At 39.0% G+C, this 15,250-nt stretch overlaps 1 protein-coding gene across 1 annotated transcript; it reads left to right on the forward strand.

Moving 5' to 3' along the window:
• Nucleotides 1–3,521: 3,521 nt before the first annotated feature.
• LOC140234246 (regucalcin-like) lies at nt 3,522–10,550 on the forward strand. The gene is made up of 6 exons (XM_072314309.1): nt 3,522–3,786; nt 5,113–5,292; nt 7,444–7,556; nt 8,447–8,561; nt 9,298–9,432; nt 10,342–10,550. Exons 1-6 carry the CDS (start codon nt 3,633–3,635, stop codon nt 10,548–10,550), a joined length of 906 nt encoding a protein of 301 aa, XP_072170410.1. The 5' UTR covers nt 3,522–3,632.
• Nucleotides 10,551–15,250: the final 4,700 nt, after the last annotated feature.

The following is a 15,250-nucleotide window of genomic DNA, read 5'->3' on the forward strand; positions in this document are numbered from 1 at the left end:
GTGAGACTGATCCTGTTGCTTCGTCATTGGATCTCGGATCATTTATAATTAGTCTAAAGGTATATGAATATTAGATAACTATGATATGGACTAAAACGATTAAAAAAATGACAAGAAGAGAAGATTGTGAGAGATGGACAGAAGAATGAGAGAGAGAGAGAGAGAGAGAAAGATGATGAAGAGGAGAGGAAAGGAAGAGTTTCATTTCGAAAAATTTAATAAAAATAATTGCTATACATTACATTATTTTAAATGCACTTACAACAGCATTACATTTTATTTTTATGCAAATGTTTCTAACAAATTTTTGACGTAGCATTGAATGGTGAGGCACAAAAGAAAGTTTGTCGTTCAGGTCTTTTTCAAGTATTTAAGAATAATGATAATGATAATAGTAATGATGATAATGATAGAAAATAATCATCATCAACAACAACATCATCCTCATAAGAAGAAGACTTATAATAACACTGATAAAAATAATCATAACAATACATACATACATACATACATACACTCAGCAAAAAAAAAAGAAGAAAGTAAACACTTTTTTTCAGTTCAAAATTTTCATAGATTTTGATGAAAATCAATGAATTATATACCATACTAAAGGTAATTTAATTGGTAATCAACCTTGTTGATCAATTTAAAGGGAAACTTTACGCATGAGTAAACACATTCGTTTTTGTCCTCCAAGATCACAAAAGTAAAAATTGCCAAAATTTTACATATTGTCTTTCATTTGCAAATGCCCTTAAAGATAACAATGATAACAAAAGACCAGTTTAACACATTAAGAGACATGAATGAAATAGCAAAAATAAGTTAAAGTTTTCTTTATCTCTTTATAACCTCATACAAAATCATACACGTAGTTGGAAAATAAGAATTTTCTCTCAACTCAAACTTCAAATGACATACACTTTAAGGAGTAAGGGCACAAAAATGATTAAATAAACAGAATCTCTTTATTTTATTTAAAGTAATTTTAGAATTCATGAGACAAATTCAAGAACCAAAATATACTTTATAATTTTCCTAATGTGAGAAATCAATTAAAAATTCTACCATTTTCTTAATGTTGCTTCTTCTCTCATTTCATTTTAAATTGGATTTGACAGAATATTCTTCATTTTACTCCATTATTTTTATCTTTTATTGATGTTCTAGGCTTCAAAGATGTTGTATAGATCATAGGTTTATTTTTGCAACTGAATCCATGTTCTTTATTGTGTTAAATTTGCCTTTCGTTCTCTTTGTTACTTTGAGGAGCATTAACGCATTTATGACAACTTGATTTGCAATTTTCACTTTTGTGCCTTGGAAGAGAAAAACAAAGGTGTTCACTCATGCGTAAAGTTTCCCTTTTTATTGACTAACCAAGTTGATAGACAATGAAATTACCTTTCCTATGGTATATAATTCATTAACATTTCGCCAAAATTCTATGAGAAATATTAACTTGAGTGTAACTCGAGTACGTGTATACATACATACATACATACATGAAATTTCTATTACAGCGCAATTTTCTATTCTGATTATATCAATGCGCAAGGCACTTTACACCAATGCAAAACAGCTGTCTCGCGGATGTGCGGAACACGATTACATGTATTATTACTGAGTATTAACATTTTTTTGCCTAACTTATTGGCGTTGTCTTAGCGTTAGCGTCTACAGAACGCTATTCTTTGTAACAAAACTAATTTTGATGTAGGCCCTGCTAACTTCAGAATTGTTTCTGATGTAACTTTACTGATCATGAGTGATAGGGTATGATATATTTGCTGTAAAGCATAATACCTTTGAACTTTCATCGAATGTTATTTTGAGTGAATGAAATATCACTATGTTGATGTGAATTAGTTTGCTAGTGGAAAAATGTCTTGCATGCCAGATACAGGTGCAAGTACGCACATTGATCATAGGAAAAACAAATTGTTTCATTGATTCGTTTGTTGCTTTTTCACAACAAACTGCTGTTCTGGAAAAGGAGAGTAGGTCTTCGTACTAGCAGAGGCGGGTTTGATCGTTCTATCACAACTCACAATGTGTTTGCGCCATCCGCGAGCCTTTGTTCCCTTTTGTCCATGCCATATGCACAATCTGATGCATTTTAGTGTCTGATGTGCTAGGTAGCTCCTTTCAAACCAAACGAACCACGGAGGTGTGACACCTCCCTAGGTCAAACGGCGATTGAACAAATTGTGTGTTTAGACAGCGGTGGGAATTATACAGACGACCTGTCGTACATAATCTACGTATTCTGCAAGCCAAAGGGTGAAGGATACAGGAAGCGTCTGTAGTTTCCATTTACAGCTAGGTATGTATACCGGTATGTGCAAGGTGGATTCTGGGTTCATGTGCCTTATCAAATTTCCTGACACACTGTAGAGTTATTGAATTACCAAAAGAACCCCTCTGTGCATATTATGACTTGAAAATGTGTGTATATCTCTTATGCTGTGTCAGAGAGTACAGCGTCAGAGTCTTTCTAAATTTAGTAGGCCCATATTGATGTACCACTGTTAATAACACGTCTTGCCAATGGCAGGATATAGAAAAGAAGAGTTTTATCAACGTCCCGACTGTCAGAACGCGTTGTTGAACCAGGGAGGTGGAACCTTCCACCTCCCTGGTTGAACAGTTTAGCTTGTACACGCATGCATGATAATACTATTATTGAACCAAGTGTGTCTTCCCGGGGGTGTCTCTTTCCCACCTCCCTGGTTGAACTTTGCTCTGTGCAGCACACATTGTATCAGAAGAACGTCGTACAGGACGTTACCGGTGCAAGATTGTATTACTGTACTGTAGACACTGTAGACAGGGAGGTGGAAAGAGATACCTCCCTGCCATAGGCCTACTGGTCGTGTCGAAGGGTGGGATTTTCTCATACAAGTTCAGTGTTTAATTTTTCCTCCCCTATTTTATTGTTACGAGTTGCTGACTCAAACTGCAGCTGACTGTATAGGGAAATGGAATAGCGGTCTCTGATATATCATGTTGTAGCTGGCCTATCCTTCATCTAAACTTACTAATCTTTTATCTAAAGCTTTGTCAGTATCACAGTAAATGTAATTGCTTCATGTTGTAACTGATTTTGTCTTCAAAGCATCCGCGGGCCTGTACGAGGCTACGTCAACCGAGGGACGTACGTAGATCACGTATGTACAGTTGTGTAAGCTCTGTAAAAGTAAAGGCTGGAAAGTTAGTCTATAAAAGGATCGTCACTATTGTTGAATTATTAAAAAGAAAAAAAAAGAACTAAATATCATGTAACAAATGTGTGGGGAAATATATATCGATCTCACGGAGACATGCAGGTAGTTAGGAAGTGCAGGGGTCCTGCGTGAAATATACACCACGAAACAATGAACGGTGCTAACAGTTCAAAATATTAAGACATTCATACATCTGTACGTGGCCTAAATTATGCATTTATAGGCCTAGATTAGTGTTTTGGGGTGTGAGTCAGTGTGATTTAAGTACTGAAAATGAAAAGGAGTTTCTTAATAAGACGAATTAAACAGCACAACCATTAAATTTCTGTATCTGTCTGGGTCAGACGGAATCGAGGGACATCATCGTCCGAACCGTACCCGTGATCGTAATCCGAGTCATCCACCATGTCCGTCGAGGTGGTTCAGGAGAACGTCGGGTTCCTGCTGGAGGGACCTCACTGGGATGACGTCACAAACACGCTTCTTTATGTAGATATCCTTGGCAACACAATCTACCGATACGACCCGTCCTCTGGACAGAGCAAAAGTGTTAACATTGGTGAGAATTAAAACCCTCATACAAAATCCGTGGGATTGTTTATCTAGAATTTGAATGGAAAAACAGATTAACGCCATTTACGTTATCAATTCATTATCAATTCTATTAGATAGAGAAAATTGAATACTTTCAATGATTATGTATTCGGTATATATACAGAAGAAGTAATATTTCAAAAGATGTAATTATGATTATCACTTATTCTTTACTCATTTCTTATATTTTTATCAACTTAAATCTCAAATATCTCAAACTGATTGATATGCAAAATACCTGTTTGCAACTAAACTCTTTAGAATACATGTACATCACATACTTTCAATGATTATGAATTCGGTACATTTGATAGGAAGGACTATTCTTACAGATTTGATTATAATGATTACATAAACTGTACTTATTTCATTTAAATTTCACCAACTTAAATCTCAAATATCTCCAACTGACAAAAATGGAAATATCTGTTTTGAAACTTAACTCTTCATAATTATTATAATTGCAGGACACGTTTAAAGTCGCCGGAGCTTATGGGCTTTCAATTTTTGTCTTCTTCAATATCCCTCTCTCTCTCTCTCTCTCTCTACCTCTAAGTATCTGTACATCCATATCTTTCTACCCGTAATGGTATTGTATTTTTGCTCTATTATTATGTAGGCCTATCTATATATCAATATCTATCTATATCCGTTTATCTATCTTGGTAGTTGTTTTCACTCTTCTTATTGTGTCTTTTTGCCTTTTGTTTCCAGTGTAGCATGGAGGGTGTAGATTATTTCTTGTACAGGATTCCACGAAAGTTTCTTACCTTTATTGAGAAGTACAAAATTCCCGGAACTCGTTAGTACCGTTTGGCAACAGTTACCCCTCCCCCTCCGTCCCTAAATCTGCGTCCTGTACCATAATAATATGGGGCAAATCGACTGCGTTTTCACTACGGTAGGAAATTGAAATGCACTCTAGGCCGATATGTCAATTTTTTTATTTTTTTTTTTAATTTTTCAAAACGCTCTACTGCTGAGACATCACAAACTGTTGCATGCAGCCTTATCATCCAGGGATATGGCACAACATGGATTTGAGTAAAAAGAATGAAAATAAGATATGCCCTATAACTGTTCAGGTTTCAAGTTCAATTAATTTCCATCAAATATGGATATACATAATATGTACAAGTAACATGTGATCAATTAAGCGGATTGCCAAATTTTCCTCGCAGTAGAATTATAATATTTTTCTGCTGATATTTATCAATATTGTTTATGCGTTAATTGAATTCAAGTATGAACATTTGGATTGAATTACCGTTTACTGTTACCATGACAACAGGTGAGACGGTAGGGGCTGCCGTCCCCACAGCGAGCGGGCGAACCCTTGCATCTGGTGCCAGCCGAGTTGGGTTCGTGGATTGGGAGAGTGGAAACTTCGAAACGGTCGCCTCTTTGGACCTTCCACCATTCACAAGATTCAACGACTCCAAGTGTGATCCCGTCGGAAGATATTGGACAGGTATACATGGTTATCCTCGTATCTACTAGCCCCTTGTAAATTTTGAGGGTGGGTATGAGCAGACAGACGACTTGGATGCTATTTACATCAATAATCGATATACACGGGATGTCATATACATGTAAATATACTTACATTTTTTTTTCTGGTGATGACCCTGTATTTTGTTTGTAGACCTATTGTAGGGGTACTGTGGCATAATCGCTAAGACTCCCGCCTCCCAATCCGAGGACCGAAGTTCGATTCCAGCCCATAAGCTTACGTCCTTAGACAAGATGTTTTTCCCACCACGACCCTTTCGACCCAAGTGTATAAATGGGTACCTGGTAAAGCGAGGGTAACAATAATGGCAGGGCCCTGTGGTAGCGCAGTGGCAACATTGAAGAGGTTACCCTGGATAAAGAAGACCATACTACAAACAAATTCTTTCAGGCATCAGGCATACTTTAAGTGGGTACCCCATTGAATTGAGACTACGTGTGATAACAACTCTAGTCTCGCTGGTTGTGGAGGCGTCTCCGCTATGCCTATACTTGACGTCTTCTGGAGACTATCCTGATGTCGTCGGAGTCACGATCAAACATGTTTGACACTATTTCGGAGAGTTTTTCCAGTCTCCAGCTGGTCTCGGAGAGTTTTTCCAGTCTCCAGCTGGTCTCGGAGATATATCGTAAGTTGAAGCTAAGTTGCGGGGACCGATTTTGTCTGCAACGTCTCTGAGACGTCTCCGTGATCTTACAGAGTCCCATTACAACCTACCGGTGACAATGTAGAGACGTCGCAGAGATCTCCACGTCTGAGAATACGTCTCCGACACGACTCAACGACGTCGCGATGACCTCCCGGCGACTTCCGGGCGAATGATTTCTTTTTTCTCTCTCTCTCTCTCTCTCTCTCTCTCTCTCTTTTTTTTTTTTTTTTTTTGAGACGTCTCGGACGTTGTCCTGGTGTGTTCTTCTTGTTCAAAGCGTAAGTCTTTTTTTTTTTTTTTTGCTTTTTGGAGTCAACTTCCGAAAAGTCTCAAAGCAAGGTGACAACTTAAATGGCCTGGGAATCGCAAGGACTTCTCGGGGAAGTCACCACGACGTCTTTACATCGTCGGTAGGTCGCTATGGGTCTCCGCAAGGTCGTGGAGACGTCTCAAAAACGTCGAGGACAAAATTGGTCCCCGCGACTTGGCTACAACAAAGGATATTTCCGAGACCACCTGGAGACTGGAAGAACTCTCCGAAATAAAGTCGAACATAGTATCCATAAGACATCGCGCATAGGCATAGCGGAGATGCCTTAGAGACTCGGAAACATCGCTGACAAAATAAGGCTCCGCCCCCAGTTTGAGATTGGAAAAAGTCTCCGAAATTGTCGACTCCTCGGGGACCAGGCTAGTTTCCAACAGACGTTGTGGAGACGTCTTCTCTATAGCAAGACCCGAGTTGTCACCAGGTCGTCAACTACTCTCCAAGCCAATGAGAGACCTACTTCAGGCGTAATAAGCGACCGAGTACAAGAATACAAGCCCATTATTAACGAGCCTTTTGCAAAGGCACCTCGCTATAATTTCAGCACACACATACACAGCGCTCAATCGTCCGCCGTATGCGAGTCCATTGCGAGCCGCCTTAACAAAAGGGTAATTTTTAACCATAATAGGCAATTATGCAGTCCTCGAAAATATTAATTTTCTCTCACACAATCAAGGAGAGAAAACTTTATCTTCTCGGCTGATTATCCCTTTGTGTACTTTGAGTGCCGATTAGAACAGAAAACCTCATAGCATTGTACACACTGTACAAAGTCCCTGGTACAGAAAGGGTTAATGAACTTTTTCCGTGAATATTCATTCCACAAAACATGGTGGGATTAAGTATTTGCCAGTGAGAACTGTCACGATTTTCCTAGCCCATGCCTTACAAATATTAAACAAGACGAAAGTTTCAAGAGAGAGAGAGAGAGAATGTGCAACAGGAAATTAAGGATGTCACGGTGCTAGAGAAATCAGTGCTGATTTGAGGGCAATCATGTTGAGAAGAAAACTAATTGATTTTTTTCTGTTTGTTTTTTGCACAATAGGCTGATCTTCCTCCGATATGATGTAACTGGTGTAGTGGAAATGGGCGAGATTTTGCAATTATCATATTTTTACCGTTTCAGGTACAATGGGGTATGAAGTAACGCCTTCTGGAGCCGAGTTACCTGCCAAGAGCAAACGGGGCTGCCTTTACCGTCTAGACGGTGAAAATAAACTATCTACACATGTGCAAAACGTAAGTTATTACCTTTTACCTTTTTTTCTACCTTTTCTTTTCTATATAGGAGTGGGATTGAGAATACCAGTGTCAATTTGTATTTTTTATGAATAAATTTTGCACGTCATATGTAGGCCTATGCATGGAGTATCGTGTTAAATGCAAGTCTGCTCTTGCAACTGAGTGGGAAATTATCCTTTCAATATATTCGTCGACATAAATAAGCACCGATTATTAAGTGTTTTAACATTAGACATGATTTAAAGGAAAAAAAATATTCGTAGACACACATACTCGGGTTGGACTCGAACCAACGATCTCTTGATTTCTCAACAGACGTCGTGTATCTGCTAGATTACCAAGCTTTCACCCGATAGCCGCATATTGCTGGTTCTTTCTAGCAGCGGATGCTGCGTATATTATTCAAAATAATGAATTCTTGCGTCGAGTTGTTTTTATTGTGACTGATTGACAAAAAAAAAAAATGCCCTTCAATAACCCAAATACCAGATTATGTAGGCCCACATTTATATTTCCCCAAGGCTCGTACTGGAAAAAAAAAAGTAATCGGTGCTAGTCTACGTCGATGAAGGGCGATTTGTCAATCAGTTGCAATAGAAATAACACATTGCAGGACTGTTGTTACATAGACAGCAATGCAGCAGCCTTCCATCAAGTCCATGGCGTTGGTTGAACATTTTCTCATGCTGAACTCTTTTGACGTCGATGATATAAATTGAAAGAATTTTGTTGTTTGTTGAGGTTTGAGTTTTTGTTTTTATCAACCTAACCTGAATGCTTTTCAATAGTTTTACGGCAACCGATCTACCAGATTGCGACAGGCAAATTGTTATTACGCCACGAATCCTTTTAGATACGTTTCGTTGCATTTACATCTTGTCCGCCAGGTGACCATCTCGAACGGTCTGGCGTGGACATCTGACCATGCGACAATGTACTACATCGATTCATTCTCTTTCGGCGTGGACGCGTTCGATTACGATATAAAGACGGGGGACATAAGTGAGTTTCCTCTCTCTTGGCGATGGCGATGTTGGTGATGATAATGATGATGATAATGATGATGATGATGGCGACGATGTTGCTGATGATGATAATGCTGATGACGATGATATTGCTGATTAATGCTGATCATAATGATACTGGTGACAATGGTGATACTAGTACAGAGGAGAATGAAGGTATGACGACGATTACGACAGTGACAATGATGATGTTGATGCTGAAATGGTAATGCTTTGATAATGGTTTATAGTGGTGAGAATGCTGTAAAACTGTCACCCTCTCGACAAGTATTAATGGTTTTACTGTCACGGCCAAGATGAAAAGAACACGCTCTCTCGTACATTTTTCTTGTTTCATTAGTTTGGCGTTATTGTTTGACGTTATTATTATCATTATATCCGTTGCTATTGTTACTTCCACTTTATGTCATCATTTTCATCATCATCATTACAGAATTAGCTAAAATTTTCAATGCGTCTTCGGTTACTACAAAGTGTACAATGATTATCGTTCCAGGCCTACCGCCCTGTTTGACTCCCGACTAAATCCATTTGCACACATGAAGAAACACATACAAAAAAAAAACCCAAACAACAACTGCGAATTCTGAAATAATAGTACTTCAAGTCAGCAAAGGTGATATGAAAATGCGGCTGGTCATGATCAGTTTGGTATAGTCGTCTTATTCTTTTCCTTATTGATGTTATTCTCCTGAACAAATCGCGGTGGTCAGGTAACCGTCGACGAGTCATCACCATTCCCGAGTCGACTGGATTCCCGGACGGTTATATGTGTATCGACAGTGACGACATGCTCTGGGTGGCAGTTTTCGGTGCCGGAAGCGTGAACCGGTATAACCCAAGGACAGGTTAGTCATTCGGATAGACAGTAATATTTTTATGATCCTATTATGTCGTCATACAGTGAAAGCAAGTAGAATAAGCCAGGTCGGAGTTACATTCTGCGCATGAGCAGATAAGAGTCATCTGAGAAAATCGAGCTTGGTGAGACACAGAGTTGTCGTGAGCAAAGTCATGGACAGCACCTGAAAGGCTTCAATGTATTGCAGTGAGAGAAAGATTTCTAAATATTCACGGAGCTTTTTTAACATAAGCATGCACTTCGAATACGTAGGCCTAACAGGTGATATCCTAAGTTTTTCTCACTACCGTATGAATATTAAACACTCTAGTACACGTATCTACTCCTTATATAAGCTCTCTGGGGATATCTAGCTGTACAACTCTTTTGTTTCGATGACGTATAAAGTGGCGTATGAAGTTTGCAAGATTGTGGAGGTGAGGTTTAATAGAATTGTTTCCTCTCTCTATGAACCAAATTGAGCACGAAAACCCTACAAACTCTTGAAACAGTCTGTAAACCCAGTGATAAATCGCATACCTAGAGATTTTAGAACAAGTTTGAGGTTCAGCCTTGCTGTAAATCCGATTGCTCCGTTTACGTCTTTGCCATGCAAGACAAATCTCTCTTTTTGTTCTATGTATAGTGGAGATTACATGAACAGTGCACTTGAATGATAGACCCCTAACTTCATTTTTTTTTTAAAGTGGGGTCCGTCATGTTTGATTCTGTCCGTCATACATTTTGATAGTGAGGAATTTCTAATTTGGATATACGCATCATTTCAAGCTGTGAATTACCGCTTGAAGGCTTGCTCTTTACTTGAAGAAAAGAAAAAAGAATGACAATTGATCTTATCTGGCAACTTCTTGTGAGTTTTGTGATGCACGATCAAAGTTTTTACTTGTTCTCCAAGGTGAATTACTCCGTACCGTCAAACTGCCAGTCACCATCATCACGAGCTGCTGCTGGGGCGGGGCCGGGCTCGACGAACTCTACGTGACCACGGCTAAAGTGTCTTTGACGGAGCAGCAGCTGAAGACACAGGACAAGGCGGGCTCTCTTTTCCGGGTCACGGGGTTAGGGGTCAAAGGGGTTAAGGGTCAACCGTACATGGATGCATGATGTCAGTGGCAATGTGGATGTGCACGTGTGGTTAAAAGTCTAATAAGTCAAACTGCCAAATAAATATTTTCGAAAAAAGACTCCTGCAATTTCTTACTAGTAGACAATCGTTTTTGTAATAAATCTCTTACAAATTTACTGGCTTGAAACTAATACAGTTGTATTTGATTAAGGATTTCAAGAAAAAAAAAACAACAACTGGTAGTTTTATTTTCAAGAAATTAAATCCCTTTACTACCTTAATGTATCTTCCTCACACAAAAAGGAAAAGAACAGAGAGAGAAAGAGAGAGAGATCGAAAGAGATATTACTGTACTTTTACGGAATTCACGCAATTTGATAATACTCCACAAACCTAAGTGAAATCTTATGAACTTTGGGTGCATTTACTCAAGTGCTGGGATATTCTATAACCATCCCGAGAACGTTAGAGTAATTAGCGATTCAAAAGTTTTTGAAAGAACATTACACTGGAAATTGGGTTAACATGGACTTGAGGTAATTTGCCTCTAAATAATGTATTGTACGGTGCAACGCTATTTATACAATGTCATGTACATGTATACTGCAATAGCTTGCATAAGTTACTCGTCATTGAGTGGTTTTCACCTTCTCTTGTAGCATGTTGTGTAAGGCAAATAATATCATTTTCATCTCTCACGCTTTCTCTCTGTCTTTGTTTGCTCTTTTTTTATCTAGTTTTCGTCATTTATGTGGAAATATGTTTTCTTACTGTACACTTTGTGTTTTATATTGGAATTGAGTGATTTGCTCATTGTTGTGTTGTGTTGTGCTTTTTGTTCTTGATGATTGTCACATTATAGTCATGTCTACTCTGAAAAAGGCAACGTCTGTCTGATCGAAGGCATCTTATCCCGTGATGAATAAAATCAAATATACAAACAAGCAATATTTTCTTTGCAATAGTTTTCCTTTGGCCTAATATACATATCCAAGATCGCATCTGATTACGAAGATGTTATGCTATGATTTAAGTAACATGATTTACGTGCTAATATATGGAGGGGGATAAGGTATAATTTCATTATGTTTTGTAAGATACAGACTAGTGTGTTTTTGACTTTGACGCTAATTAACATATTCTACATTCCTGTGTTTTACATGAGTCTATTTCCGACTCAAACATGATGTTTTGCATATTATGTATAGAAATAAAGCCTTGAAAGCCAGTTTTTTGTTGTTTTTTTTATAACTTGCAATCGTTTTGGGTACGAAGTGGTTGTCTACACAGTCGGTTCTTGAATAACGAGGGAACTTGATTTAGATTTAATCCATGCCATGCATGCTTCATGGTCTTTAAAGAGTGAATACACTGAATATTCGTTCTAAGGCGATCCTATCACATTTCCTGTATATTACCAAAAATGTATCTTTGAATGAAACGATTTCAGTTTCAAGAAAAAAAGAAAACCCCCCAAAAAAACCCCCTCCCCAAAAATAGTACATGTACTAACATATATATCCTAATTTCTCTTTAGGTAATAGCCACTTGCATGGCATGCTTTTCACCGATGTTGATTGTTTATTCTTTATCAAACAACATCACCACAAAATACGGTGCTACTGTTGTTGGATTAAGAAGAAAATTCAGAAGATGATTCCACCCAACTTTTCGACAATAATAGATGAGTCTGGTTGAAAGGTTTTGTAGGACGGCGAAAATAAGCAGAATGAGAAACAGATAGTGAGGGGATAAAGGCCGCATGGGATAAAAGCATTAGGCCGAATGCATAAAACAAGCAATTGCTTGTAAGCAATTGCTTCAAGCAAAAGCACAATCTCGTTTAGCAGATGGTCTTGCTCAAGCAATTGCTTTAATAGATCCATATGCATAACCTTTTGCTTGAGCTCATACCTTTTGCTTGTCCCGCGCAAGCAATTGCTGCGTTTTCCACAAAAGGGACGTCACGCCTGTGCGAACACAAGAACAAAGGCGAGTGTGGCAACATGCCTTTGAAAGGTCATATGTGTGCGGAAACATTTCCTGACATAGCAGAAGAGCTATGAAAATTTCACTCATGACACTCATAAATGCACACACACACACATCTATACACACACTGGCTGATTCTCATCACTGCGAACAGTAGCCCTGATCTGTCAGATCGCACGTGGAGAGAGGTCTCTTTGCTCTCCACCGATGTCAGACGTCCTACTTGTTTTGCATCACAGTTTGCGTGCTAACCAATGGACATTCCCGTTGTAGAAATGAAAAACTTTCTTACACTACTCGGAGTAATTTCTTGTAGATTTATACTACTCCTGTACAAGTGTGGTCTTTCTTTCATGAATATAAAAATCATACTTAAAAGGGGACATCCCAGTTAAGCAAAAGCTCAAGCTCATTTTACAGAGCTTGGAAAATCGTAAGCAATTATTGCTAGCAAGAACACTAACAAAAGGTATGATTTATGCATACGTTTTTAAGCAAATGCTTGGTCTCTAAGCTATTGCTTGCGGGCAGCAAGCAATTGCGTAATGTGTGCTTGCTAGCAAAAGCTTCTGCTTGCAAGCAATTGCTTGTTTTTATGCATACGGATTCGAATAAAAAGCTAGCACAAGCAATTGCTAGCGTTTACGCATCCGGCCCATTGAAGCATGAATGAGAGAAAGATGAGATAAAAAGGGCAAGATAAGCACGAGGGTAGAAGTAACTCCATGCCGAGACGAAATTTCACCTTTGAGCGCTGCGTTATGTTTGAAGCGTTTTTGTGTAAACAGCTTAGCTTCTTTATGCTTAATGCGAAATAGCATCGCGATCGAAAAACTTTCGTGGGTTATTTGTACTAAAGCTTGCCTCGTCAAACGATAAACATTCCGTACACCGAAGACCTACTCAGGAGCTACTAGGTGAGACCAGGCTCTATACCACTTGCATTGAAGGCCACATACACTTGAAGATTGGCAATTTGAGACCGCAGTGTACATCCTTGTACGCCTCTCCGAAGTACAGTCGGTACGTATAAATATTATGCGTGCATGGTAGGAATTCTTGACAGTTTCAATATTTTTGGCAGCAATATTTTGTGTGCAGGGAACAGGTCAGGCGAGCAAAAATTAGTTCAGAATTGTTCCTTTTTAACCATGTAAAAATTTATACTTTTCAAGAAGACACAGAAGTAGGCCTAAACAAGTGCTAAAACTGATGGCGAACAAAGTAATGCACACTCGTGCGCAAGATGGTTGAATATAAACTTTTTATGGCATACTAGTAGGACCCTATACTGATATTCCTTTGTCTGTCTATCGTGATTTGAGGGAAAAATGAAGGATTTATTCCGTACACATTCCAGCACGATCCTTTCATGATTTTGGCATTTCTTCTGAAATACAGATGAGAATTTTTAAAAATCTAGAACCGCTTGTTTGGTCTCCATATCCAAACTATATGGAAGAGCGGTTTCGTGCGTAGTATAGAGCGGGACAGAGCCCCAAAGCCGGTGACATGACAAGCATTCAATTGCAACGCTATAGAACCTACATTTAAATCTTAGCACAGTACCTTACAGGGATTCCGCTCTCTATTTAAACCTCTCCGATCAAACTTTGCTCTCTGTACACATCACGAATGCATTAGGGCCTCCATAATAATTGTATAGAAGAATACACAGGACATTATATATCCGATTATCGTTCTTGGTACAACAGTGGCGGATCCAGGGAAGACCGTATATCGGGCGCACGCCCCCTCCCCCTTTTTGTGTTGTTGTTGTTGAAACAAAAGATATTAAAGAAAAAGGGGGAGGGGTGCATGCCTCCCCTTTAATTTTGTAAACGCACCCCTCTTTACGGAATTCCTGGATCTGCCTTGTTCAATGTAATGTACTTCAACCTCCCCCTCGATTGGTACGAGTTATTGTATCGAAATGCAGCTTTAGAGAACGAGATTAGCGATCTAACTTTGTCACGCTGTACGAGGCCTATCCCTCGTGTTAACTATCATTATGTTTGTATTTAATAGACCAGGGGGTGTTTCAATCATGAAGCTGTTTGTAAAATTACGAACGTCTTAAGAACGACAGGTGATCAGTTCTTGTGCAGGACTATTGAAATTATGTTAAGTATAGCACACTAGAACTGATCACCAGTCGTTCTTAAGTCGTTCGTAACTTTAAGAACAGATTTATGACCCCCCCCCCCTCCCTGTGTAATCTTTGTTTAATCATTAGGCATTGCTTACACTCAGTGTTGGTTCGTTGGAATTATTTCCCCTGTATTCTCGAAGACATTGGCCTTGTTAGCCTAGTGCCTGACTTATGGACCTCAACTGTTTGCCGAATGTCGAGTTCATTGGACTCATTTGCCTATAGACACTATAACTATATAGTGTCTAGCTGGTGGGCCTTTTTGTGTAGTGTCGAGCTCATGGGCTCATGACTCGTGAGATCTATGCCACACACACACACACACACACACACACACACACTTACAGTCAAACCTGTATAAAGCAGCCACCCAAGGAAGACGAAAAAAAAAACGGTCGTTGTAGACGGTTGACCACATAGACAGGGTCTTGAACATGCCGTTTCTATAGGCGGGAATTGAGTTTAGTGTCTGTATAGCCAGGAGGCCGCTATGGACAAAAAATGGTCGCTATGGCAGGTTTGACTGTATAAGAAGGTTACGAGCTTTTGACTCTCCATATCTTTCTCCCCGTATGAAGGGTCTGACAGAAGGAA

This window comes from Diadema setosum, chromosome 10 (assembly GCF_964275005.1).
Source record: "Diadema setosum chromosome 10, eeDiaSeto1, whole genome shotgun sequence".
Taxonomy (NCBI): domain Eukaryota; kingdom Metazoa; phylum Echinodermata; class Echinoidea; order Diadematoida; family Diadematidae; genus Diadema; species Diadema setosum.